Source organism: Prunus mume, linkage group LG3 (assembly GCF_029339155.1).
Source record: "Prunus mume cultivar Tortuosa linkage group LG3, ASM2933915v1, whole genome shotgun sequence".
Taxonomy (NCBI): domain Eukaryota; kingdom Viridiplantae; phylum Streptophyta; class Magnoliopsida; order Rosales; family Rosaceae; genus Prunus; species Prunus mume.
This window is the reverse complement of record NC_142700.1, coordinates 17,339,024-17,364,687: the sequence shown is the minus strand read 5'-3', so window position 1 is coordinate 17,364,687 and position 25,664 is coordinate 17,339,024. Positions and strand designations below refer to the sequence as shown.

Genomic DNA, 25,664 nt, shown 5'->3' with positions numbered 1-25,664 from the left:
TGCTTTTTCCAAAATGTCCCTAAAAAAAATCTTATACAAATGACAAAATTAACCTCAATTAAATATATGATTTCCGTATATTCTTTTTAAAGTAAGAAGTTTACCACAAATATATCCATGGATCAGGATCTTATAACCATTCATATCAAACATAATTTTGTGGTAGACAGAAAAATTTCAAATCAAATACAAGTGTGGTCATAACTATGTTCTAAACGAGCTAAGTTAGTAGTTATTTTATAAGCCGTGAGAAGGAAAAAAAAATTAGAGCAGCAGAGTCTCTGAGTCTGCCTCTGAGTTGTTGGAATCTTCGATGGGAAGGTAAGTCTTCCGACCAGTGGCTTTAATTCTTCAAAGCTTGACCTTTATTTCTTCATATCAATCTTGTTAAATGTTTTTTTAAAACAAAAACAAAACCTCAACGATAAATTAAACCACTTTGAAATTTGTGGGTCTTCTTCTATGTACACTGAACAGAAAGAAAAAGTATAATAAGGTAAAGAAGGAGCAGGTGTTGTTGTGCTGGAGCTTTCCCCACCATGGCTGGTACAAGCTCAACGTGGATGGGAGCTACCGCAGTGGATCTGGGTGCATTGCAGGAGGTGGTGTGATCAGAAATCAAGAAGGAGAATGGTTATCTGGGTTTGCTGCAAATTTGGGAACGGGCAAAGTTATTGAGGCAGAGCTTTGGGCCTTATACAGAGGCTTGGAGCTTGCTTGGAAATCTGGGTTGGCCCCACTTGAGGTGGAAACTGACTCAACCACTGTTTTGAAGCTTATGCATAACCCAGTTGAGGTGAATTGGAAACACCCTCATTTTAACTTGATCAAGAGCTGCCAGAATCTCCTTAACCAAAGCTGGATATGTTCTCTGAATCATGCATATTGGCAGCAAAACAGTGTAGCTGATTGTCTAGCTAATTTTGGGTTGACTATGGAGCGGGGGTGCCATTATTTTGATGTTCCTCCACCTCTCTGTGAGCCTTTTTTAGTTCAGGATATCTCTAGGGTTGCTCAACCAAGGTTTCTTCCTCCCTCTGTCATAGAATACAGGTGTGTTGTGGGTTGCTGACTTGTGTTTTTGGGCCTTGGTCACTATGTAACCAAAACAAACAAAATAAGTTATGGGTCTTCTATACTAGTTTATTTTGTGTGATGTTTGGTGTGATTGTGGCATGCTATTTTCTTATTTGTGGGTTTTGGGTTTGTACTTTGTAGAAAAATAAAGAAATTGGAGGAAGTGGATATTCACATGGAAGATCTTGCATCTGTTATATTCACATGGAAAGTTGACAACTTCTCTAAGTTGGATGCTGTCAAGCATTACTCCGATATCTTCGTCATCGGTGTTTTTGAATGGTATTGTTTGAGTATCTCCTACCATTCACAAGCTAATATATTTCTTTACATTGTGATATGTTCTGGTTTTTCACTTGCCTTGTTTGGTTTGGTCAGGCGAATCCTTATGTATCCAAGGGGGAACAATGTAGACTACTTGTCGGTTTATCTGGATGTTGCAGGTTCTTCAACATTGCCATTAGGGTGGGCTAGACACGTGCGATTCAGCTTGACCATCGTTAATCAACTTCAAAGCAGCGAGTCTTTAACAAAGGGTACTTTGTTTTATGTTCCTGTTGCCTATTCACATTTATCTTCGTTTTTGTCTGTTTCCATGTTATTTTATAACTTTTAGGGAAAAGCTAATTTATTACAGGGAACTGGTGCTTGTTGCGTCCTGTTATGGATGTCTTAGTTTGATTCTGTCTCACACTTACTGCAAATGTTATGTTTATGATTACGAATCGATACCTTACTGGCATCTCTATACTTTAATTTTTTACCGCACAAGATACTGAAAGTGGATAAAGGAAAGGAAATATGCAAATTTGTTTATTTAAGAATGAGCACTTATTTAAGGATGACAGTTTAATTTCCTATTTAAGGTATAGAACAAACAAAATCTTATAGGCATTGATTTGGGTAATCTGGCCCCAAATGTCAGCTGAATTATGTACCTCCCACATATTTGGGTTCGCTATATAAAACTTTCTTTTTGGAATATAAATATGTGTGTGTATTTATTAAATAAGTAAAATAAACAGTTAATAATTGATCATCAGATCTCTTTCTGCAGTCCGGATTAAAACAATTCAAATTGGAGTGTCTTGATCTCAATTCAAACCGTGGAAGTCTTTTAATCTTGGATCTAATACGTTAGGACTAACTAGTTATTTTAGTTACTTATTTAAGTTCTTACTAGAGCATCTCTCTCTCTCTCTCTCTCTATATATATATATATATATATATGCATATGTCATGTCGCCCGCCTCTGTCACGTACTGCAAAATGGATCCAGATCTCGAATTTTTCCATATATATGTATATTTTCTTCTGGGTTTGGTTGGCCTTTGAAAACTTAATTGAGTTCATATATCGTCAAATTTAAAGCTTTGGAATGGGCTTCCTTTGTTGTTATTTCTTCACCTCTTTTGTGATCTTTAATATTTGGACTTTGCAGATACTGAACATGTGTTCAATAAAAGTGACAGTAACTCGGGCTTCACATCATTAATTCCTCTAAGTGAGTTTTGTGACCATAGTAAAGGATATGTTGTGAATGACACATGTATCATTGAAGCCAAGGTTGCAGTCCATAAGTCTGAAATTAAGATTTTAGAAGAACAAAAAACTCGTAGAAGCACGACGAGCAGGGACCTTCAAATCTAATCCTCTAAAAGTTCCAGATTGATCAGCAGCAAATAAGGCACCATGTTATGACAAGGTGTCTGCCTTCCAGGAGGAACCAAGTTCTGAGAAGGTTTGCACCGATAGCCCTGCTAATCCTTCCATTGTCATGGAACATGAGGATGTGTCGTCCACACCAGCTGGGGAGCACATGGTTTTCAGGGGTTTAAGTGTAAAACAGAAAAAGCTTTTGCTCCGCTGCCTGATGAAGTTTGTTCCTGGCATCCTTCTTTAATAGAATTCCAAAAGAAGAGAAGTCACATGTCTACTGAGTGGGCATTCACAGCTTCAGCCCAACTCCTGCATTTTTTGAAGAATACAGAAAAGGTCAAGGATATGACAGATGATCTCTGAGCACCTAAAACTTCTATGGGAGGAGCTTGAGACCTGCAGGTTTGACTTGGCTTGGCTGGGGCCCCATGTTCATAGCGCTTTAGGTATGAAGAATTTTGTGGAAAGAGTAGGGCAACGGAAAAGACTGAGAGGTGGATATAGATGCTTTGGAGATTAAAACGAAGTGGCTAAAGGCTAAGCTGTTGCTTGCGGAGGTAAATCTTGAGGTAGCAATAAGAGATTTACACAGGGCTGAATGATGAGATAAATATGGATGGTGAGTTGGGTAATGGGATGTAGAATTTTCCCTTGAATTGCTGAAGATATGCATTGTACGACACATAATGCAAAGTTTGACTGGATTGTTCGGGGTCCCCTTTACTGGAGGCCACCTCTCCCCCACAGCAATGCAGCTTAAGGCGTTAATTGATGTACTCAAACAGGCCAAGGTTGCTTTGCTTTGTGAAGCTGAATGAGAAAAGGCCAGGACTTTAGCATTTGGGAATGGTATTGGAGGAAGTTAAGACAATTGAAGCACAGTTTTTGCACACCATATCTTTAGGTAGTTGTAACATAGTTGCACAAATCAGTCGGAAAAGCATGCCTTTCGTTGTAATCAATCTTTTATCTGGATGGAGAAGGGGTATTTGCTTGCTCCTTTGTGATATGTCGAATGTATTGAGAAACATATAAGACTACTAATAATGGTGCCCAGGAGCACGCATACCAGTTCAAGATCTTCTTTTGTTTTTTTTTTAATTTTTTTTTTTTTAAATGTGATATATTAGGATTGTAAATTTCCGTCATGCTTCTGTGCGTGACATCCTTGTAAGTCCATTCCATTTACACCGGCCCTAGTGGAAGCACATTGCTTTCTTTGAGAAGACTTTCACTCACCTATCAATATTCAATAACTCGATATTATTTGATATTATACCAATACATAATACCAATCTTCACTTGTTAATGTAGTTTATATGTCACTTTTTTCATGGTATCTAGCTTAGTGGAATGGTTGGTAAAATATAGTCTCGATATTAGTTGATAAGAGCTTATGGGTATAATTTGTCTTTGCCTTGAAAAAAAATAAAAAAAAAAGGGTGCCCAAGAGCTCTATGCTAGTCTAAAATCTTTTAGGGCCCGTTTGGTATTCAACTTGAATTCAACATTTTAACTTCGAAAACATAATTTGAGTCCAAAACAAAGAAAACCTGTTTGGTAGCCCTATTTTTAAAAACACAAACTTTGAGAACAACTAAAAAACACCTCAATTATTAAAAACAAAAAATATCTATTTTTTTCAGTTTTTTTCTAACAACTCAAAAGTTCTCAAAATTTTAAGATTTAAAAACAGTTTTCAAGTTGCATACCAAACAAATTTTTGAATTTTAAAAATAGATTTAAGAACTCTTTGTTTTAAAAAAAAAATTAAAGTTTTTAAGTTCCCTATTTAAATAGGATACCAAACGTCTTCTAACGCGAGCTATCAAGTTCCTAATATGAATGAAATAGCTCAAAGTGGAATTTCCATATATTGTATGACCAAACCAACGTGTTTGATCAAAAGAACGAACAAAAAGAAACCACCAATGTGGATTCAAGTATGTGGTTTCAAACGATGTCGTGTCACTGCTTACTAGTCACTTAAACCACTTGCGATCAAAGATCGGATGAGCCAGCCGAAAAGGTTCTGGATGCTTCTAAACCCCAAAATGAAAAACCTATCTTCAAAAACCCAATTAGTTTTCAGACGAAAATACCCTCCGAAAGACTGTACTAGTAATATCGCAAATCTCCACATCATTATCTTCAACTGGGAATTTGTATAAGGGCATTGTCGTCAACCAAAAAATATCACCGGCAGCGCCCTAATTTCTCGTCTCTCTGTTTTTCTTTTTCTCCAAGCACCTTCATTCTCTCTCTCTCTCTCTCTCTCCCTCTTCGCTTTACAAACTTCTCCTACAAGGCCAGACCAGCCCAATCTATATTGAAACCCAAATTTTAATTCTGATTTTGCCCCTCCAGTTCCTCAGCCATGTTCGTGTCTAGGGTTTTAACTCGTGCCTCAAGGACCCTCCCCAGGAGCACAATCCTCTTCGCCGCTCCACAAAATCATCACTTGCCAATCCTATGCAATCAGTCCCAAGCTCTGATCCACGATTTTTCCATTAAGGTGCCAGAAAATCCCTTTATCTCTTTAATGTTTTCCACTAGGGTTTTGCTAGGGTTTTAGGTTTTTCTGCAAAATTCACCAATATTACTGCTTTTTTGGATCCGACTGGTTCTCTTGTTGATCAAGCGCTGTTTTTAATGAATATAAAATAGTATCGATGTTTCTTAGTCATGGAATTTGAGGTTTTGTGTCTTTAGCTTATGAAGCCTAAAAGCGGATTTGGAGAGATAACATATGATAATTGGCTTTCTGGGTTTATTACTTTCTTTTCAAATTATGAATATTGAGGAACATTTATACTTCATTATAGGCTAGTTTTGCAAGTGGAATTAAAAAGAATTGCATAATCTTTATGATTGGAACCACCCAATTTTTTTAAAAAACAATTTGCTTCAAATGATGAGCAAAAATCATATACATGTATATCTACATATGCTATTTTGGTTACAATTTGTACAGGGACATTTTTTGCGTCACCTTAATTTCTATGCTTAATGTCGAGCAGAGCAGGTTAGGTTCTCAGGATATTCTGCAACTTTAGCACTTTAGTCAACAGCTATGAAGTTCTTTAGTTATTGGCCTTCATCTTAGTTTTTTTAGCTTGCTGTTGAGTATAAGGTCCTGTTTCTGATACGAATTGAATCTTAAATTTTAGGGATCTGTTGAAAGAGTTAAAAACTTGCATAGTTTATAGTAACTGGTTTTTCCTAGTAAGTTTCTGATTTTATTTCTTTTAAATAACAGTTTTCTCCAAGGCAAGTGTCTCTGTTGCATCATTCAACCCCTAGTTCTTCAATCTCTCAAATATTTGGATTCTCTTCGTCTGCATCGCCACAGCCTTCAGAAAGGGAGCATGGAAGTCCTGCAGAGAATGGTGGTGCTTCCACAAATGGAGAGCCAGCAAAAGCAAGTGGAGATGCTAAAGTTTCTGATCAAACAAAAGAATCAGGTTACACTTCAGATTCCCAGTCTAAGAAGTCTCCTTCTGTCAAAAGAAGGAGGGGAGGTACTAAACGAACTGCATTTTCAGATTCAGATTCAGAGGGTGAGGGTGACTTAGGTTTCGATGATCTGGTAAAACTTGTGGCTGAGAAGGAAGAACTTCTGAATCAGAAACATGAAGAAATCAAGAGTATGCAAGATAAAGTCCTCCGAAGTTATGCAGAGATGGAAAATGTCATGGACAGAACAAGGCGTGAAGCAGAGAATTCAAAGAAATTTGCCGTACAGGTCCTGGTTACTTTTGACCTTTTTTCCTGTCCTCAGGAACCTGTTTTTAGCTTTTTTATTTACCTCATTCTTGTTGGAAAATAGATAATTTAATTTTTTGTTAAAAATGAAATTCTTCTGAGTTTTTACTCTGATGAGTGGTCATTAATATGTTGCAGAATTTTGCAAAGAGTTTACTAGATGTTGCGGACAATTTGGGGAGAGCTTCTTCAGTTGTCAAAGACAGTTTCTCAAAACTTGATGAGTCTAAGGAATCTGGTGGAGCTGCACCACTACTAAAAACACTCCTAGAAGGTGTTGAAATGACTGAGAAACAACTTATAGAGGTACACCTTTTTTATCATTTATTTTAACCACTCACCATAAATCCTTCCTGAGTGAAGTGGCTGTTTTAGAGCTGGGACAGCATTGTTTTAAAGGTGCTGGATGTACATTCCGTTTGCCTCACATGGTCAAAAGTTAAAATTAGATCAGCTTATTTTCCATTTCTTTTTAATAGGTATGGATTACCTTATATTGAGTCAATCAGGCTCATTCTCGCAAATTGTAATTTCTGTTTCATGTGCCATTTTGCATGCATTGGTTTATTGAGTAATGGTTTTGTTAGCAAAAGCTGAAATTAACTGCAATGCTTTAACATATAAATATATTTGCTTTCAGGTATTTAGAAAGTATGGAGTAGAAAAGTTTGATCCTACAAATGAAGCATTTGACCCAAACAAGCATAACGCGGTATTTAATTTAGAAGATGCTTCCAAGCCTCCAGGCACTATTGCTGTAGTTCTCAAGGTATGAAAAAAAAAATATATAATCAATTCTTTTGCATGCCTCTCCAAATAAGAAAGAAATGCACTACTGTTTGGCATTAACAGTATAGCCTCGGGGTGACATTTTAATGTAATTCGATTGAAACCTTCAAATTGACATGTTGACATCTTACAAGTTTGAAATATTTAGCTTTGCTTGTGTTCTAAAAAGAAGATTTCTGAATTGAATAAGCATGTCTGTTTCTTTCAACTGAACTAAATACTTCAGGGAAGAAAACACAACAGGCACGAGTTTGATGTTGTCAGAAAACATCTTTTTATGACACAACTGCACGCATTTTTGCATTGATGTTTATAAGTTTATTTTATTTCTGCATGAACTATACAAGTGAATCTTTCCTTTGTTTTCTGAATTATATGACAATTGAAAAGAGCCCACACGACCAGAAGGACTTTGATAAATTGTTTGCATGAATGTGACTCATGCGACAAAACTGCTTGAATATTTATGTTTTTTTTTTGTTCAGCAAAGTGGGGTTTTTACTCAGAAGGCTATTGGTGTATTTTTATTTTTATGGTCCTCAATTAACTTACCAAGTTACTATAGCAGTGAGCGCATAATTAAATACTTTCATATATTTTTGTATTGCAGCCCGGATACATGCTTTATGACCGAGTTGTTAGGCCAGCTGAAGTTGGTGTAACTACAGCACCAGAGAACAATGCAACTGAGGATAATGCTGGCAATTGAATTGCAGCTAACAAAAGTTTCAAGTAACGGCCTTGTGGTAATAACGTTTCCAAATTTTTTGAATATGTTTGAGAAACTTGAATGAGATCAAATCTTATTCCTGTGACATCCATAAGCTTATTATCCAGTTGCAATTTTTTTTTTCTGCCCAATCTTTTATATTAATCCTTGTACTATAATATTATTTAGACGATACCGCAGATCTGGTTACTCTAGAATTTTCAAGTTTATAAGTAGAGTTTTGATTTTGAGTTTGTGTATGGTATCAAATGTCATGACCGTCCTTGGTTGCAAGTAGTTGCTTGTGTTTTGGTTCCCAGCTTGCTGTGAGTGCATGGAGCAGAGTGTATAGTTTATCATGTTGTAGCTTCTGGGTTCTGGTGTTTGTGCTGTGAGCAAGGTTCCATTGTACAAATGTTATTCTTCTTGAAGTAGCTATATCCTTTGCATTTACACAACCAAAAGAGGTCTTGTAAATTAAAGCATGGCAAACCGTTGGTCTTATCTCTACAGACATGGGCCTTAGCCAAGTCGGTTAAAGCGGATGTGCTTCCTATTCTGCACCCGAGTTCGAATTCCCCTGCCTATTATTTAGATTAGATTAAAGTAGAATATTGTTTATATAACAAAACAAAAAAAAAATATTGTGTTCGCTTCAACTTGTGCTCAATAGACGTCAGGGTGTTTTCCTAACTCAGCGTAAAAGATTGGGTAGAATCCTCATTATATTTTCTTTGTGATTATTTGATTTGGATCTAGAACAGATTTAATTCCTTTTTATCGTATTATTTATAGAGCTTATTGAGTTGTACATATTTCGTATTTATTTTGCTGAGTGAGTATGAACATTCAAGTAATGACTAATGAGAAAACTAAATTGAGCAAAAAACAAAGATAAAAGAGGAAAACTGGAACTACAAAAAGGCAGGCCTAAATTCTTTAGACACTTTTCTTATGCTACGGTTTCGATAAATAGATTGTGGTTGTGTAAAATCCACACTTCACAATACGATGTCTTGTTCGTTTGTTCACTTTTATAGCGTCATGTTCTTCTTTCTCTTTTTTTTTCCTCCAAATTTGGTGCCATTGCATAACCCCTTCCAAAAAAAACCCTAAAAAACACGAATGGTCACCCCTGCATTGAAGTGCCACATTACTAGTAGCTATATATGGCTAATCTTTACAGACAGTTGAATACTTGAAACACTGTGCTATTTAATCATGTACTCTACTACTTGCTAACCCTAATATATAACTTAGGCGAAAATCCACAAACTAATCCTACAGCTTACTTACATTACATCATAATCAGTATCATAATAACACAGAAAATAGCATGGCTAGCATGTAGCAGGCCCTGCCAGTTGGTCACCAGATTTTGACTTCGCGTTGCTGGTTTTTCTTTTTCCATGCAGCTCTAGTTTTTGTCTCCACAAATGCTAACATCAACCCAACCAAAATCTACCCGGGCTTGCTTTTTTCATCTGAGCATCTTCAATCTGGCTAACGGAATCACGGTTGGCACTGTGACCTTTCAACCCCAAATCTAAATCCAGATGGCTTCCATTTGAATCCTGCAAGCCAGAATGGTTCTCATCCAATTCCTGCAGTGCAGACGACACCTATTTAATAACTTTTGTATAGTAAATAACTTCACATTTTTTAAAAAACTACAGCAAGTGCACTAATCAATATCCTATTTGCTTGGTGGGGAAAAAGACAAAAAAGTTATCTTCGTTTTCAAATTGCTTTTAGTTTCTGGAGAGGTTTCTTTAAACCTCACATGCTTGTTACTATATCCCAGTAAAATTTACTATCCTTGCTAGTCAAACATCAAATCTTATCAAGTGTATATGCGAACATATACAATGGTATAACCACCATTAGGCTTTTTCTTTTTATTGTTAGAACTATGGTGTTAAAGTTCATATACTCATGAATCTATGAGCCGGGAGTGGCAAGCATCAGCTGGGGAACAGCTTCCCCTATTTCACCACTCAACAAGGAGCATCTTGCAGCAGTGAAGATATTGACTTATGGACTGGGCACGTAACAACAACAATGACATTGACTTTTTAGTCATGACACACAATAACCGCTTATTTGTCTGTGTGAACGAATGTGTATTTACCCCTTACGAAATAAAAAAGAAAGAAAAACTCCTAGACCAACATCATTACCAAATGTTGCAAACCTAATGGTCGCTACGTTGTAGCACAATGGCCAATATCCACAGCACCATGGCCTAACACCAAGGTCAACAGTGACCATGGTGGTGGGATCTTATTATCCTTTAGGAATTATTTTATCTTATTTAATTTCTGAAGTTTTCAAGCATATTAACAACAACAAAAAAGGGGGGAAGTGAATAGTTTTCCTGGGTTCAGATAGAATGACCCCAATAAGACTTATGGGCTCAAGCAGCGGTGACAGCCAACACCACCACTACATGCTCATTCTGCAGCCCTAAAATTCATTTCAACGTCTAGGAAGGGGCATGAGCATTTGGCCATATGGCCTAATGTAGAACATGTACTACAATAATACAAAAGGACCAAATCCAAATGAATGAAAAGATAATTACGCAGGAAATCAATAGGTCTAACCTCAGCTTGTTCGTCCATAACTTGATCAATGTCTGAATTTTCATGCATCTTAGTACTCATGGCTATAGATTGGCCTCCCTCACTAGCTTTCACCACATCTCCAACCTTTCCCTTGGCTGTCTTCTTCTGTTCCTCTAGCACAGCAACCTGCACAATGAATCATAAGCCACTAACCAATGCTCAAAATGGGAGTGATCCGGATTATAAAGGACAACAATTTCTGTTTTCTTTTACTTCTTCTCTTTTTTTTTCCTTTAAGAATTAATAGCATCAAGCTTCTAATCTACGCATCCCAGGACTCCTAAATCTATTTTTGGTTCTATTCTGGGCAACTCAAAGTTAAAAATTCATGACCTTGAATGCCAGAAAGCAAAACATTGATCCAAAACTGCATTACTTGGAAGGATAGTACATTAAAAAACAACAGTAACATTCTCAAATTAGCAATAATTTTGTACAAAGAACATCACTTATAGCATACAACACAAAATCATACAAGTTCTCATTTTCAAAACAAGAGCAGCTTAAATTCCTAACCTTCTAATTTTAAAGATAAAATCCTAACATTATACAGCACACTCCAATTAAATCCTTCAAGACATCCTCCCTCCCAAAAGATAAAAATCCCCCACAGATTTTACACCAAAACCCACAATTTCCATAAACCCTAAAAACCCTAGAAACACATACGCAGCGATTGAAGCACACAGATGTATATGCCTGTTGGTAGTTTACTTACGGGCGTGTAGCGGAACTTCCGGCGCGGCGGCTCCTCCGTCGAGGCGCCGGAGCCGGAGAGGGGTTCTGCGGCGGCGGTGGCCGGAGAAATTGGGGTCCAGCGGCGGAGGAGGAGGCGGGAGCTGTTGTTGTTGCCGTTGGATTGGGAGTGAGGGTTCTGGTAAGTAACAGAGGATGATGAGGGCACGTGGACCCACTTCTTCTTCCACCTGCGAACTGGGCCGCTGAAGACGGTGGCGGTTTGGCCGTACCTCGAGGAGGCCCGGCCCAATCTGGACCCCACTCCCTCCATTTTTGGTTCTTCTTCAGCTCTCTCGCTCGCTCTCAGCCTTTGAGAGAGCAGAGTGACTGGGTCGGTGTGACTATTTCATTTCAAGTACGAGGTTGAGAGAGTGAGATACTTTATCAAAGGTTGTAACGACGCCGTTTTGGTGTTTGGTTCTCATGTTTTTTGTCCTACGGTTGGTTTGGCGGTTAACAGGTTTTGATTAATTATTGCAGTTTTAATTTATCTTTTTCAATTAGATTTACAAGTTATCTTTTCATTTCATGGCATGTTTATATAATATATGATAAATTATAAATTAAAATAATTAAATATCTATATATATTAGAAACGCAGAAAAAAATCAGAAATCAAAATAATATCAACAATTACTTCAAGAGATATTTTGTCATATACCCATTCTTAGCACTAAAACTATAAATAAACTTTACATAATTTAATTTCTATAAACAAACCCAAAAAAAATTCAAAAAATGAAAGTTGGCTCTATTGAATTTAATTTTGATTATTAAATTACTTTGATGTCCTATTGAGTATTTTGAGGCTTTTTTATGAGGTTTTGGGTTGAGTTTGTTTTAAGAAATCAATTGTAGTTTTGTAATTTAAAAGAAGTTAAAAACTTTTATTTTTATTTTTATATTGTAAATGGGTTTTGGGTGTATTTCTAAAGTCCATTTCATATAAGTTTTTTTTCTTCATAATTTGGGCTCCTATATTGGGTATAATAGTGAATCTCCCTTATTTCAATAGCTTTTCGTATTTACATTTCATTTTCAACCATATATATAATTTAAATCTCACACCCGTATTTATTTGTAATTATTTGTGAGGTAAAATACTTCTAGGCCACGAATGACATCGAGTTGAGCTCAACATCAAAGATCGTGTTAGGCTTGAGCTTGATGACCATACATTTTCTCCTATTTCAATCACTCCTTAGCTAACATAAAATTAGGAGTGATTGTGGTTCGGTAAGCGCGAATTTTTGCCTAAATCACAAACCGACCGACTATTTATTGTATGGTGATTTTTGAAACAGAAAAGCAATTTACAGTGAATTAGCGGTTTAAAACCTCAAGTTCTTTTTGTGTCATAAAAATCCAATCTTCCACATTTTAGGCCTAATTTTGATGCTTCTTTTGAAGCCTTTTGATTTCAAGCATACTTTAACCCAAAAATATAAATTCACAACCTCAACTTCTCAAGCACATATAAATTCTCAACCTCCTTAACTTCTCAAGCATTCACAACCTGAAGAAAATTAAAGTTACAATTCCAAGCATTCAATTAAAGTTAAACTTCTCAAGCATTCACAACCTCAACTTCTCAAGCATTCCAATTCCAAATCCTTTAAAGTTACAAACTAAAAGGAAAATGCAATGCAAAATGAATTAAAGTTACAACTCAAAGGAAAAATCTAATTCAAAGTTAATTAAAGTTACAAACTAAAAGGAAAATGCAATGCACCAATGTTACAAATTAAAGTTACAAACTCAAGTGTTAGTAGTGGTGAGTGGATTTGAAGGACCCCGTTGTGTTGTTTGCGCACCAATGATATACAAAATGCAATTTTTATTTATTTATAAATATAGTTGCGGTTTGCGGTAACCTCAAGTTTTAAAAACAAAATATCGCAACCGCAACCGCAAATGCATTCTTATTCACACAAATGCGGTTCGGTTTCCCTCAATTGCGGTTCCATTACGGTAAATTATCGGTTGATTTTTGCGGTTTTACGATTTTTCGGTCTAAAATGTCATCCCTACCTAAAATGATGGTGGATGATTATTTCATCTAATTTTCAGCTCTTTTATTATGTTAGATAATGTCTCCATTGAAGGGCAATTGTGAATAAACAAGAAAGAAATAACAGAGATGGCTAAGGGAAAACGTTGTCGTTTAAGTTCTTTCTTTCATTGGATAATCCCCAATTTGCCCTCTATCTTTCAAGTTAGCTAGCTGGGTTCTCTGAGCTCAGTCTTTAGTTCCAGAGAGAGGGAGAGACCAAAGGAAGAAAAGGAACAATGGAGCTCTGTATGAATCTCGTCAATGGTGGCTCCATCTCTGTCGTCAACTTAAACTCTTCTCGCCTTTCACGCTCTCTTCCTGTCCGTAAAAACCCCATTTCTCTTCAGTCCTACACTTGTCTTAGACCCCTTTCTCTTTCCCGCCAATTCCAACCTTCCCAATTCGCTGTTTCGGCTTCTCCTTCTTCCTCTTCTTCTTCTTCCACGGCTCTCAGCTCCGAGAAAGACCAGCTTCCAGCGGACATCGTTGTCACAGAGACCCAAGAACCCAATTCCAGAGTAATTTTCTTTAGTTGCCCATTTTCTTTTATTCCCAAATTTTGTGGTTAATATCTCTCTCTGTAATCTTTGTGCAGGTTAAGTTGAGCATACAAGTACCACCAGAGGTCTGTGATGACTGTTACAAAAGGGTTATAGACGAGTTCATGAAGCAAGCCAAGGTTTCTTTGATTATATTTCTTCTGCATTGTTTTCATTTAGCTTGAGAGGAGTTAAAGTTCAATTTGATGGAATTTTTTTTTGGGGTTTTCAATGTCCACAGGTTCCGGGATTTCGGCCTGGAAAGAAGGTGCCTGAGAGTATTCTTGTGAGTCATGTTGGGAAGAAAAGTGTACAGAAAGCTGCAGTTGAATCTATTTTGAGGAGGACCCTTCCACATGCCATGTCTTCGGTATGTTAGGACTGCAATGTTGTGAATTACTTTTTGTTAAAACATATAGTTGCTTAAATTCTTGTAATTGCAAGTTCATGTTGGGTTTTAACTTATTGGCAATGGCTTCAGAGTTACAATGTTGCAGCATTTTTACAATCATAAACCCTTAGAACAGATAACAAGAACAGCACTTATTTCTTATGAAAGAATCCTAATGAAGTCGTACTGCAAATGTCTAACAAAACCCCCTTTAGCATTCTTGAGTTCTCAACTGAAGGTTGACCTGTTCTTATTTTACAGGTCACAGGCACGCCTTTGAGAGACTCAGTCCGTATTGTAACCAGATTTTCAGATATGGAGCAGGCCTACTCTTCTCTCAATTCTCTCAGGTTGATAGTTCAGATATTTTTCGAGTTACATTTTCACTTGCTATTTGATACTCCTAATTATTTCCACCTCAAAGTACCGTATGACATGCAACATCTCCCCTCACAGTTTGTTAAGAGGAGATGCATGTATTAAAGGAGATTTGTTTATGTCAACCAGTATTTGCCTTCTGATTAGATCAATCATGTCATGCTCATCAGTTTGACTTGTACTCCAGATACGATGTGATTGTTGATATAGCACCGGAAGTGAAATGGATTCCTGAGAATGGATACAAGAATTTGAAGGTCGTTGTTGAGATAGACAGTGACATAGATGCACAAAAAGCTTCTGAGCAAGAATTAAGACGCCGCCATAAGTCCCTAGGTTCATTGAGAATTGTAACCGACAGAGGTCTACAGGTGAGTCAAGTTCAAGTTACTTTTGTTTTTTGTTTTTGATATTTATTATGTGAAAAATATTTACTTGTTTGATTTGTTTGCTGGGACAAATGCTTAAAAGTTGGATTCTATTCAACATTTGAAAGACATTGATACTGTCGCTTGGATTAGAGTATCATATTTGTTGAGTTTCAGTTGAGCTTTCAAACGAAGTTCCTTGCATCTCCTACTTGCTGTATTACATTTGTAACTTACAAAGTTGAGACTCCTACAGATCGGTGATCTTGCTGTCCTTGATATATCCGCAACAACCATAGATCAAGATGAATCAAATGTTAAAAGTATTCCATCTGCTGAGAGTAAAGGTGTGCCAATATGCACTTAATCTTCTGCAGTTCTGTTAATGATAATTCTTTTTTTCGTCCGAGTGATGAATTTTTATTGCAGAGGCATCTCTCAACTTTATTTTCCATGTGAAGGTTATCATTTTGATACGGAAGATGGTGATAAAGTAGTTCCTGGTTTCCTCAATTCGATAATTGGAATTCAACAAGGTGAAACAAAGTCCTTTCCACTGGTATTTCCTGAATCATGGACACAAGAAGATCTTCGAGGAATTCGTGCTCAATTCAATGTGAGCGCTATCCTATTTTCTGAAAGTCCACATGGTTTACCAAAAGAACTTACAAGAAACAATAGGCATCCATATAAATATTTTCTTCTTTTACTGTTGAACTGGCCCTCAGTTTGCAACTACATGGAAATCTGATTATTCCCAATTTTCTAAGCTAAACAAATTATAATAATAAATATTTTATCTTATTTTATTGTTTGTCTTGATTTCTGTCCAAGTGAAAGTCTTCCTTAGTTATCCTAAAATATTCATGATTGGAATGTGGATTTGGAAAAGTTGTGATAATATCTTAAAACTACAAGATTTCTCTTAGTTTTACCGTATGTGTCAAAAGACTATAGATGAAACTCTTCCCTTTTTTCTTCTTTTCTTTCTCCTTTAGGTTGAATGCAAAGAATTATTTTACAGAGATTTACCCGAATTGGATGACTCCCTTGCTGAAAGGCTTCTCCCCGGAGGCACCAGCCTGAAACAGGTAGCCAGTATGAAATTTTAAATATTCTCAATGGAGTGATGCTTTGAAAATTGTACTGTGTTCAACACTAAAAATATATTTTCTGCTGTACGAATGTCCCAGGTCAAGGAATCATTGTTGCAAAAATTCCTGGAAGTGGAGCAAACAGCTAGAGAGCAAGCAGCTGATAATGCCATTCTAGATCAGCTTTGCAAGGTGCTTTTAATTTCTAAAATATTCATCTTCAAGATTACATTGATCTTTTGCAACCTTTAATTGGGTTTTGCCTCACTGTAACAGGGCTTTGCATATATTATATTGTCAACTTTTTCAATAAGCTGTGAATTTGAACTGTTTGGTATTTCCCATTTCTATTGATGATGTGATTGGTCAATTATCTGCTTTACTGGTGCTAATGGTAGCAGCCATGGAATTTCCATTGGTGTAGCCTTTTTCGTTATTACTTTCCAAGTCGGAGGAACTATTTCTGTATAATTTATTCATAGCAATCAAAGTTAAACATGACTCCTAGATTTCATCTATGCACATACATACATGCACCCACGTTGTTGCATGACCATTTCAAGGAAGTTTTGTGGATTTGTGCTGGTCAACATGTTTGCATGAATTCCAGAAGTCCCATGATTTGACATGATACCATTCCACTTCTTCACGTGTTTAATTCTTATTGGTGGAAACCTTGATTATTATAAGATGAATGTTAATTTAAAATATGTATATTTCAAACTAAGAACTGTGTTCCTCTCGCTTAGTATTATATTATTTAGCCCACAAAGGATATATAAGGCCTATTCGCAGTTAAACATTTGAAGTGTCAGACCTGTTGACATGTAAACATATCAAATGTCCTGTTAAATGGGAACTTCAACCTTCATAATAATTGTGTCTTGTTGTTTGTAGATGGTAGAGGTTGACATTCCTCAGTCCTTTTTTGAGGAGCAAGGTAGGCAGCTTTATGGAGCCAGACTTTTGGAGATACAGGTCAGTCGGATTTACTGTTATTGCATGTGTGTTTTGTGAGCATGAATGTGCCTGCATTTTGCAGTTAACATCTTTTATCTTTTGGTTGTCATGGTTGTGCAGGCAAATATAAAATTAAATGAACAGCAATTGGCTTCTCTGTCAAGTAAGAAGGCTGTAGATGATTATCTTCTAAACCAGAAGGAGAACATTACACATATGATAAAACAGAGTCTGGCTGTTGGAGACATATATAAACGTGAAAATTTGCAGGTAATTAACTTTGTATTAACATATTATTTGCCCATTACTATTCTTGTGTCGGTCGTGTTGTTTGTATTGTTTTCCTGCTTGGTAGAATGGGCTTCACAAAAAATAACTGGTGTGCTACACAACATATTTTAACTGAAAAACTATTTATCGCTTGGTCACATTAATATGTAGTCTGTTTGTTTTTGCAGCTTTCAACAGAGGAGATTGTCAAAGAAGTTGAAAATTCTATTGCCGAATTCAAACGTCAAAAACAAGATTATGATGAAGAACGTGTTAGGGGACAGGTCAGAATATGCCACACTGTTAGCAAAGCAGACTGCAATTGCTTTTAGTTTCAATTGCCTTCACAATGAGCTTTCTGTAATCTTGATTACTTGAACTGCCTGAAGATACGTAAAAATAAAACTAATCTTGCTTTTTAGTTTAAATTTTCTTTTTTCAAACCAATTTGATAACTCTTCTTTCTCCCTTCACTTCTATCATCTCTTTTCTCACATTTCTATCCATTTTGTTTTTCTATATTTATTAATAAATAAATAAACAAGAAAGTTTCCAAACTGACCCAAAATGTTCTTCAATGTTTTTGTCTTTTTACATCTTTGAGTTTTTCCCCCTTGCTTTTAGTAAGGGCAGTTCCCTTATCTGGTACCCATTTCTAAATTTCTGATATGGCATATAGGTAACAGAGTTGCTGATACACTTCAATAATTTCTCTTGCAAAATTTTGCAGGTTCAAGAAATTTTAGAGGGAGCAAAGGTGCTTGAATGGTTGAGAGAGCATGCAGAGATTCAGTATGTAACTAGATGACAGAGAGGATAAAGCATGTCTCCGTTTGTGCTTACGAGTAAGTTCCAAAGGTTCAGACGATGTTGATGGAGGCTAGTCATGTTTTGAGGGAGGTTTCCTATGACGATGCCCTGCCACATTCTAGCTGACATACCTTGAAGCATGCCTAAAAATGACCCTGGTTAATTTGTTGGATTTAGGGTCTTTAGATTGAGATTTCAATTGTTTGATGAGTGAGTTCAATTATTGTGTTTCGATATGAAGAATTTTCTACGTAAATCCAGTCTTAATCAATACAATATCTGGTTTTAAAGGAAACTTGTTTCATGTAGAGAAGAAGCATTCCAATTTTATTATTGCTAATAATATATGCATTAGATAACATCACATTACTGTCAAAGACATATACAGGAAGAATAGGTAACAGAGTTACTGACAATTAATAATTTCTGTTCCAAAATTGTTCAGGTTTAAGAAATTTTATATTGAGCAAAGGTGCTTGAATGGTTGAGAGTACATAACCCAATGGCGGAGAGAAGAAAGCATGCCTGCATTGTGCGCGTATGTAGGTTCAAAAGTTTTAGATGATGTTGCTGGAGGCTAGTCATGTTCTAGCTGACACAGTTTGAAGTATGAGTATAATTACCTTGGTTTTTTGGGTTTGGGACCTTTAGATTGAGAAGTACGAGTGTTGAATCGAATGAAGAATTTTGTTTGTAAATCCAGTCCTAATCAATACAATATCAGGTTTGCCAGTTCGTTTTACTTAGAAACTTGAATATGATATCTGTTAGTTCTAGGAAATATTTCAAACACAAGCTACTGGAAAAGCATCTATTGTGGAATGATGAATGAATAGAAATATATTCTTCCCCTTACTTATTTTCGAAATCATTTAACATGTAAGGCAGCTTTCTAATAACTTATGAATGAAGGTATAAATTAGTTAAGGGACTTTTTTGGTCACTGGATTTTACACTAAAATTCAATTTGGTCACTTAGGAATTTTTTTAGCCAAATTGATCACGGTGTTTCTCAAAGTTTACAATTTATAGACATTCCGTTAAGTCTTGTTCCTCTAACTCAACAAATATAGTTGTTTGCCCGTTTTGCGTTTACTTATTATTATTTTTTTAGCGAAACATCTTGCAGTTACTTGTTCTTTTCTCTAAGGACTTTAACAATTTATCAAATTGTTATGGTATGTAATTTAAATGCTACAAAACTATAACAATAAATACCATGCTAGAGATGAAGATTTTCAGAGATGGAAGGTTCAAATTGAGGGAAATAGTTGAATCATCGATAAAAGTTGATAAGAAAAATCAAAAAGGTTTTTGTGTGTTTGTGTTGGTGTCCAAGTGATTTATTTTGATTTTTTTGTTGTTTTTGAGTGTCTTTACCTGTTCACCCTTCTTGTAATTAAAATGCCTTGTGATATTTTACCGTGATGGTTAGTTTGATTCACACAATTGTAGCTTATCTCCTTGAATTATTCTGTAAGAAAGAAAAATTCAATTGGTGCTTCTATCACCTTGATTACGTCTCTTTGTGATCCGAAGTCACAATGTGCTTCTCACTCAATTGATTCATGCTTCAACAAACCAAATTAAAATGAGCAACAATTTAGGAATGGGCAATCTCTGTTACACCACTCTTTAGGAATATATTTTGGTGCTCTATCACCTTGATTACGTCTCTTTGTCATCCGAAGTCATAATGTGCTTCTCACTCAATTGATTCATGCTTCAACATGGAATTCAATCTTTGACCTTATACCTCACAACTTCTATTTCAACCTAATATTTTCCCCAATTTGTTAAACCCTAATAGCACAATATGCCCTAACTCATTGAGTTAGAATAATAAGACTAAACATCCTTAAAAAAATTATTAAAAAAAATGCACTTAATGGAAGTTAATGAAAGATAAAGGAATGAATTATAAACTTCGGGAAACACAATGACCAATTTGGCTAATTTTTTTCTCAGCAACCAAATTGAATTTTCATGTAAAACCCAATGACCAAAAAGATATTTAACTCATAATTTAAAAACAATCTATGATGAGGAGTCGTAGTAAGTTGAAAATTCAACCAGTAGAGCCGCGTGCTTGTTAGTAATTACAGAGTATAGCCATTCGGCTATACTGAAAATTTTAAAAACAACCACATGCATAGCCGCATGTATAGGCGCTATACTATTTATTAAAAAATATTTTATTAAAAAAAAAGGACCTCAAAGTTATCTTGGAGTGCTGATCAATCATGTCCAAGACTAGCCACTAGCTATTTAATATACTCACAATTGAATTTGCTTTAGTCAATGACTAGAAGTATTAAGTCTCCATTTTTATATTTCAAATTTCATCAACGATAGTAGTTGAATTTAGGTAAGTAGTCTAAATTACTTTAATTTTAAGAAAGAAAAATCAAATTTGAGTAAAGGAACCGGCACACTACCTTGACCAACTAATCCTCCCCACATCTACAAACACAAAAACATGGTTGAACCTTTCAATTAATCACCTAATCATCCAATCCAACTGAGGATGATTTAACCATACGATCCTTGATCCTTGGGAAGCACCACGTTGGGATCATGAGCATGTATGCGTTATTTATCCAACCGGTGCGTCACATTGAAATTGTGATCCATTTGTTTCATTCTTAGAAACTTATGCTACACTACACTACACTACAACCACAAGAAACTCCTCCAGGTTTTTTGGCTTTTGTTGGATCCAAATCCTCCTTTTCTCTTGAAAATCCTCAAAACATGTAAAATGTTATAATTTGGGTTTCTTTACATGACTTTGGGTTTCAACAATAACACTGAATGTGTTGTTAGTTAGTGTTAAACACCAAAGTAATAAATTCTCTTACTATTTGACACAAATTTTGAAATCAGACCTTTTTATTTATTTATTTAAATACATCGATATTTTATGGAGGGGGATTCAAACTTGTGTAATAAAGCACATCCGCTCTGCTCTAACCAACTAAATAAATAAACTTTGGGTTTCAACTATAACACCACTCGATTTTGACAGAAAACATCTAATGCAGAATAGCAGTTTAATCTTTCTTTCTTTTTAACCTGGATCTGAGAGGTTTTATTTATTTATTTATTTATTTCGGGGTGGGGGGAGGTATATAATTTCTACCAATAAGGAAAGTGTGGACCATCTCAACCCGTTAAAGTTATTGTGTGGCAAATTGCCAAGTTTGGTCTTTGATTTGATAGCCTCACAGAATGTAGCGTAATGGTCAAGGCTTTAGGCATTGCTTGCTGGTTTAAGGATGAACAAAAAGGGCAAAGTAGGTTCAGCTACTTCACCTTATATTATCCCAGAACCAGAAAAATCCTTATGATTCTAATTTATGGTTCAGCTAGAATTTTTGTCATTTCCTGAAAGGGAAGCCTCTATTGTCCTTACCAAATTCCTCTTCCTCCATTGACTCGCATACAACACATCAAGAATCCACTCTTCTTTGCACTCAATGAAATTTAAGTCTCAACAAACTTCATCAACCTCCATTTCCATTTGTATCGGCTTCTTCCATTTTCATTTCACTCCAAATCATTCTTAACAGCTTTGGCAACCATCCTGCTTCTGCATTTTTATATTCTGAACCAGTGAACTTGGAGAACTAAAGGAGAAAGGATGACAATTATGGCCATTCAACGGTTCCTCCTAACCTATCTCCTTCTGGAAATCTCTATGGTGTCTGCAAAAGTTCCAGCAATTATTGTGTTTGGAGACTCTACTGTGGATGCAGGGAACAACAACCAGATATCAACAATCCTGAAGAGCGACTTTCAACCCTATGGTCGCGATTTCTCTGGAGGCCAGCCTACCGGGCGCTTTTCCAATGGTAGGGTTCCAACAGACTTCATTTCTGAAGCTTTTAAGATCAAGCCAACGATACCTGCATACTTGGATCCAACTCATACCATTAAGGATTTTGCTACTGGAGTTTGCTTTGCCTCTGCGGGAACTGGTTATGATAATGCCACTTCTGACGTGCTAGTAAGTCACATTATGACTCAACCTAGTATGCCTTATAAAGGCAACTGACCTTCGTGCCAAACAGAATCTCTCCTTCCCGCTCAAGTACGAAGTGGAAGGATAAGGTCGTAGGTTCCATACCTGAATGAACAGTTAAAGATAATAAAAGGGTAATGATTTCCCCACTCCAATTTTATCCACTTACACTCCTTTTTTAGTTATAAAATGGAGTGCAAGTGGATAAAATTGGAGTGGGGAAATCACCACTCTGAAAAAAATGATAATAATCTCATTTAGACAGAGATCAGACACACTATAGACTATGGTTGTTTCCAACAATTTTCAGAAGTTCCATTAATTTTTTAGTTTATATTATAATCAATATAATATACTTAACCCTGCTGTGCTGGTCTTGCAGTCTGTAATACCTCTTTGGAAGGAATTGGAGTACTACAAGAAATACCAGAAGGAACTGAGAAGCTATCTAGGCAATGATAAAGCTAATGAGGTTCTGGGAGAAGCACTTTACCTGATCAGTATAGGAACTAATGATTTCGTAGAAAACTACTACGTATTTAAACGCAGATCATCACAGTTTTCCATAGAGGAGTACCAAAATTTTCTAGCCGGAATTGCTGGAAATTTCATCACAGAGCTTTACCAGCTTGGAGCTCGAAAGATGTCTATTAGCGGCCTTCCCCCGATGGGTTGCCTGCCACTGGAGAGAACTAAAAATATCTTGTCTGGGAGTGATTGTATTGAGGAGTACAATGAGGTGGCTAGGATTTTCAATGAGAAGTTGCAGGGACTGACTGAAAAGCTCAGCAAGAAACTAGTTAGAATCCAACTTGTGCTTTTAAACCCATATGATATCTCTTAGAAATCATTCAAAACCCAGCTACTTTTGGTGAGTTTTACTTTATGTTTTCACTATAGTACCCATTGTAATGTCACTTACAGTTTGTGTACATGAAATAAAAAAAATGAGATAAATTTCCTATTTTGCAGGATTTGAAGATGCAGCAACAGCCTGTTGTGGCACAGGATTATTTGAGATGAGTTACATGTGTAATAAGATAACCCCATTCACATGTTCAGATGCAAATAAATATGTATTTTGGGACTCCTTCCATCCCACAGAAAAAACAAATGCTATTATTGCAGATCATGTATTCAAAAATTGCCTAGCTCAATTTTTATAAGAAGTACACGGTATAGAATGAGGTCTGTAATTGTCATTGTAGTAGTCTTGCCTTTGGTACTATCCACTTTAACTTGCATCAAGATATTTGTCTTTCATTTTTCCAAATCTAAATTTATCACCCACTAAGGTGTCATACACCAAGAAAAATAGTGATAAAGTGAAGCAAAAACAACAATGAAGAGAGTCGAGCAGGGTTACCACAGTGGTTGTGGCCCTCCCCCTTCCCCCCTGCTTGGCACCCAGGATCGAAACCCCAGGGTTTCTTTCCTCCCAATGTAACCACATGAAAAAACATCAATGAAGAGTTTATTCATTTAGCAGATGGGCGGATGATTTAAAGAAAAATCACATTACCTTTTGAAACTACCGCGAAGATCTTACAATATCATATTGAACGGCAAGTAAAAGGGGTTGGACTTGAAAATAGAACATAACATAAAAACTGCTGACTGAGACTACAATTACTCATGACATAGTTTCTTACAACATGAAGTACCTAGAGTTGTAGAAATGCTTCTCAGGAAAAAGATTACTATGGGGGAAAATATGCACCTCAACCTGAACTGAAAAATCACTTCTGCTCTTTGGGGAAATGGAGCTTGATCAGTGCAGGAAGCTCACATAACTCAACCTGAGGCTTTCCCAACAGAATACCCTTCAACTTTTCATCACATTTGACCACATTCTTGTTGTTTGGATCCTATGAAAGCGCACATTTTTCTGATCAGTATTAAAATAGGTTCATATATGAAAGCACTGAAACTGAGTTGCACAGTTAGAATCAATAAAAGTAAGTATGCAAGGTGAAAGATAATATATTATCTCCCATTTGCTTCTTAAACTCGCAAGAAACATCAGCAACAAGAAGCCCAAGCACATTTATGCTGGAGCCCCTACCTTCTACATTGACAGAGATGGCAAATAGTGGGTTAACAAGAATGCAACTTTATTGAGAAATAAATTTCACAAATAACCTGCATAAGCACAAAACCAGTTTTATATGACTAGTTCACAAACTAGGCTTCTCCTCTCAACGCAACAACACAGCGGAACTAACAATCTTGCTTACTCTGCTAATTGACTGTTAACAACCTTGCTGCGATAACAAATACTAAGAAACTTATTCTTATTACAACCTAACAGAAAACATGAAGCAATATAACTAAGACAAAACAACACAGAAAGATTAATACAGCACCATCTTCACTGAAAACAATTGATTGTTCTTTAATTTAGAAGGACATACAGGTTGCTTATCTTAAGAAAAACAAATTTAAGGAACCTGTAAATTGTTGTCCTTGATGTATGACCAGACACGCATGAAGCATCCAAGATGAGAAATCTGAGACTGACCCACGAACTCCCGCAGCGTCGAAGGAAGATTTACGAGGTCAATCAAGTTGGCCAGCTTCTTTGGGTTATCTGTGATGGCCTTCTTAAACCTTGGTGGCAACATTGCTCTCACTCACTCCCGGATCAACTTTCTGTCTGAAATTCAGAAACCAGTGGCCCAATAAAGACAGAGAGTAAATTCATTCAGTAGCATAAGCTTTTACAATAGTCATACACACAATTTTCCCACCACTTCCGGAACTCAGTTCAAAAAGTGTTTATATTTTGCACTTAAACTGCCCAATTAAATATCATTTCTCTTTTGTCTGCTTAACTAAGTTTGTGCAGTTACGTGCATGGAGTAAGTTCTTCTCACTAGTTTGAATACCAGCTAAGTAAGCAAGCAGAGCTTTCAGAGGAATTTTATCGAACACCTGGTGTTCTATCAAGACCGATTCCCACATCCACAAGAACAAGCATCTAAAAGAAGAAGAAAAAGCGGATATAGATGACAGTGAATTCAGCTCAGATTTCGAATTGAAAAGAAACAGCAATCATAGAGTTAATTGTAAAAACGACGGCAGTGACTATTTTATGACATGTTTGTATAGAGAAATTGAAAGCTACTTTACCTAAAGAGGTACAGTGCAGACAAAGGAGATCTATTTTGCTATCTATAAAATTCTGCTTCTAGGGCTGTACGTGTGCGAGGGATGCAAATATTTTTTTTCTTTTTCTCTCTCTTATTATTCTTTAGGCTTTATGGGCAAATAAGGCACGCAACTTTGGACAAAATAATTTACTTCGAATTGAATGAGAAAGTTATTTTAATATTTTTAAACATTGAATTCCACTATTATTTGCTCTTTCTAAAAAAATTATTCATCATATGAATTCCATTTATTTTTAAAAA

At 36.2% G+C, this 25,664-nt stretch overlaps 6 protein-coding genes and 1 pseudogene across 14 annotated transcripts; 5 read left to right on the top strand and 2 right to left on the bottom strand.

Moving 5' to 3' along the window:
- Nucleotides 1-149: 149 nt before the first annotated feature.
- Nucleotides 150-3,815, top strand: LOC103326548 (uncharacterized). The gene is made up of 5 exons (XM_089048944.1): nt 150-321; nt 478-1,053; nt 1,219-1,359; nt 1,456-1,613; nt 2,519-3,815. The coding sequence occupies exons 1-5, from the start codon at nt 314-316 to the stop codon at nt 2,725-2,727; spliced, it is 1,092 nt and encodes a 363-aa protein (XP_088905070.1). The 5' UTR covers nt 150-313; the 3' UTR covers nt 2,728-3,815.
- LOC148918931 (uncharacterized) lies at nt 2,750-3,962 on the top strand (annotated as a pseudogene).
- Nucleotides 3,963-4,750: 788 nt separating this feature from the next.
- Nucleotides 4,751-8,253, top strand: LOC103326547 (grpE protein homolog 2, mitochondrial-like). 2 transcript variants are annotated; one of them, XM_008228783.2, is made up of 6 exons: nt 4,896-5,251; nt 5,996-6,200; nt 6,282-6,481; nt 6,640-6,807; nt 7,142-7,270; nt 7,901-8,253. In XM_008228783.2, the coding sequence occupies exons 1-6, from the start codon at nt 5,114-5,116 to the stop codon at nt 7,997-7,999; spliced, it is 939 nt and encodes a 312-aa protein (XP_008227005.2). In that variant the 5' UTR covers nt 4,896-5,113; the 3' UTR covers nt 8,000-8,253. The 2 variants fall into 2 exon arrangements, with proteins under 2 accessions (XP_008227004.2, XP_008227005.2); XM_008228782.2 differs by having other exon boundaries at nt 4,751-5,251; nt 5,996-6,481.
- Nucleotides 8,254-9,117: 864 nt separating this feature from the next.
- On the bottom strand, nt 9,118-11,760 carry LOC103326546 (uncharacterized). Its single transcript, XM_008228781.2, has 3 exons — nt 11,345-11,760; nt 10,606-10,752; nt 9,118-9,603 (listed from the first exon to the last, which is right to left on the bottom strand). The coding sequence occupies exons 1-3, from the start codon at nt 11,633-11,635 to the stop codon at nt 9,445-9,447; spliced, it is 597 nt and encodes a 198-aa protein (XP_008227003.1). The 5' UTR covers nt 11,636-11,760; the 3' UTR covers nt 9,118-9,444.
- Nucleotides 11,761-13,599: 1,839 nt separating this feature from the next.
- Nucleotides 13,600-18,522, top strand: LOC103326544 (trigger factor type chaperone family protein). The gene is made up of 13 exons (XM_008228779.2): nt 13,600-13,935; nt 14,013-14,096; nt 14,198-14,326; nt 14,609-14,697; nt 14,913-15,096; nt 15,350-15,440; nt 15,555-15,709; nt 16,092-16,184; nt 16,287-16,379; nt 17,085-17,165; nt 17,268-17,417; nt 17,606-17,701; nt 18,148-18,522. The coding sequence occupies exons 1-13, from the start codon at nt 13,654-13,656 to the stop codon at nt 18,223-18,225; spliced, it is 1,605 nt and encodes a 534-aa protein (XP_008227001.2). The 5' UTR covers nt 13,600-13,653; the 3' UTR covers nt 18,226-18,522.
- A 3,348-nt stretch (nt 18,523-21,870) lies between these two features.
- On the top strand, nt 21,871-23,501 carry LOC103326542 (GDSL-like Lipase/Acylhydrolase superfamily protein). Its single transcript, XM_008228776.2, is given in 4 exon segments — nt 21,871-22,236; nt 22,634-23,084; nt 23,087-23,122; nt 23,224-23,501. Coding segments are annotated over 4 exon segments (1,047 nt in total). The 3' UTR covers nt 23,418-23,501.
- LOC103326543 (SWIB/MDM2 domain superfamily protein) lies at nt 22,740-25,535 on the bottom strand. Of its 8 annotated transcripts, XR_016125619.1 has the most exons (5): nt 25,384-25,535; nt 24,702-24,907; nt 23,972-24,119; nt 23,618-23,681; nt 22,740-23,027 (listed from the first exon to the last, which is right to left on the bottom strand). XR_016125619.1 is itself a non-coding variant. In XM_089049297.1 (4 exons), the coding sequence occupies exons 2-3, from the start codon at nt 24,873-24,875 to the stop codon at nt 23,991-23,993; spliced, it is 303 nt and encodes a 100-aa protein (XP_088905423.1). In that variant the 5' UTR covers nt 24,876-24,907; nt 25,384-25,535; the 3' UTR covers nt 22,740-23,027; nt 23,972-23,990. The 8 variants fall into 8 exon arrangements, 7 of the variants coding, with proteins under 7 accessions (XP_088905423.1, XP_088905421.1, XP_088905420.1 ...); XM_089049297.1 differs by lacking the exon at nt 23,618-23,681; XM_089049295.1 differs by lacking the exons at nt 22,740-23,027; nt 23,618-23,681 and adding an exon at nt 25,128-25,231 and having other exon boundaries at nt 23,750-24,119; nt 25,384-25,456.
- Between the last annotated feature and the right edge of the window lie 129 nt (nt 25,536-25,664).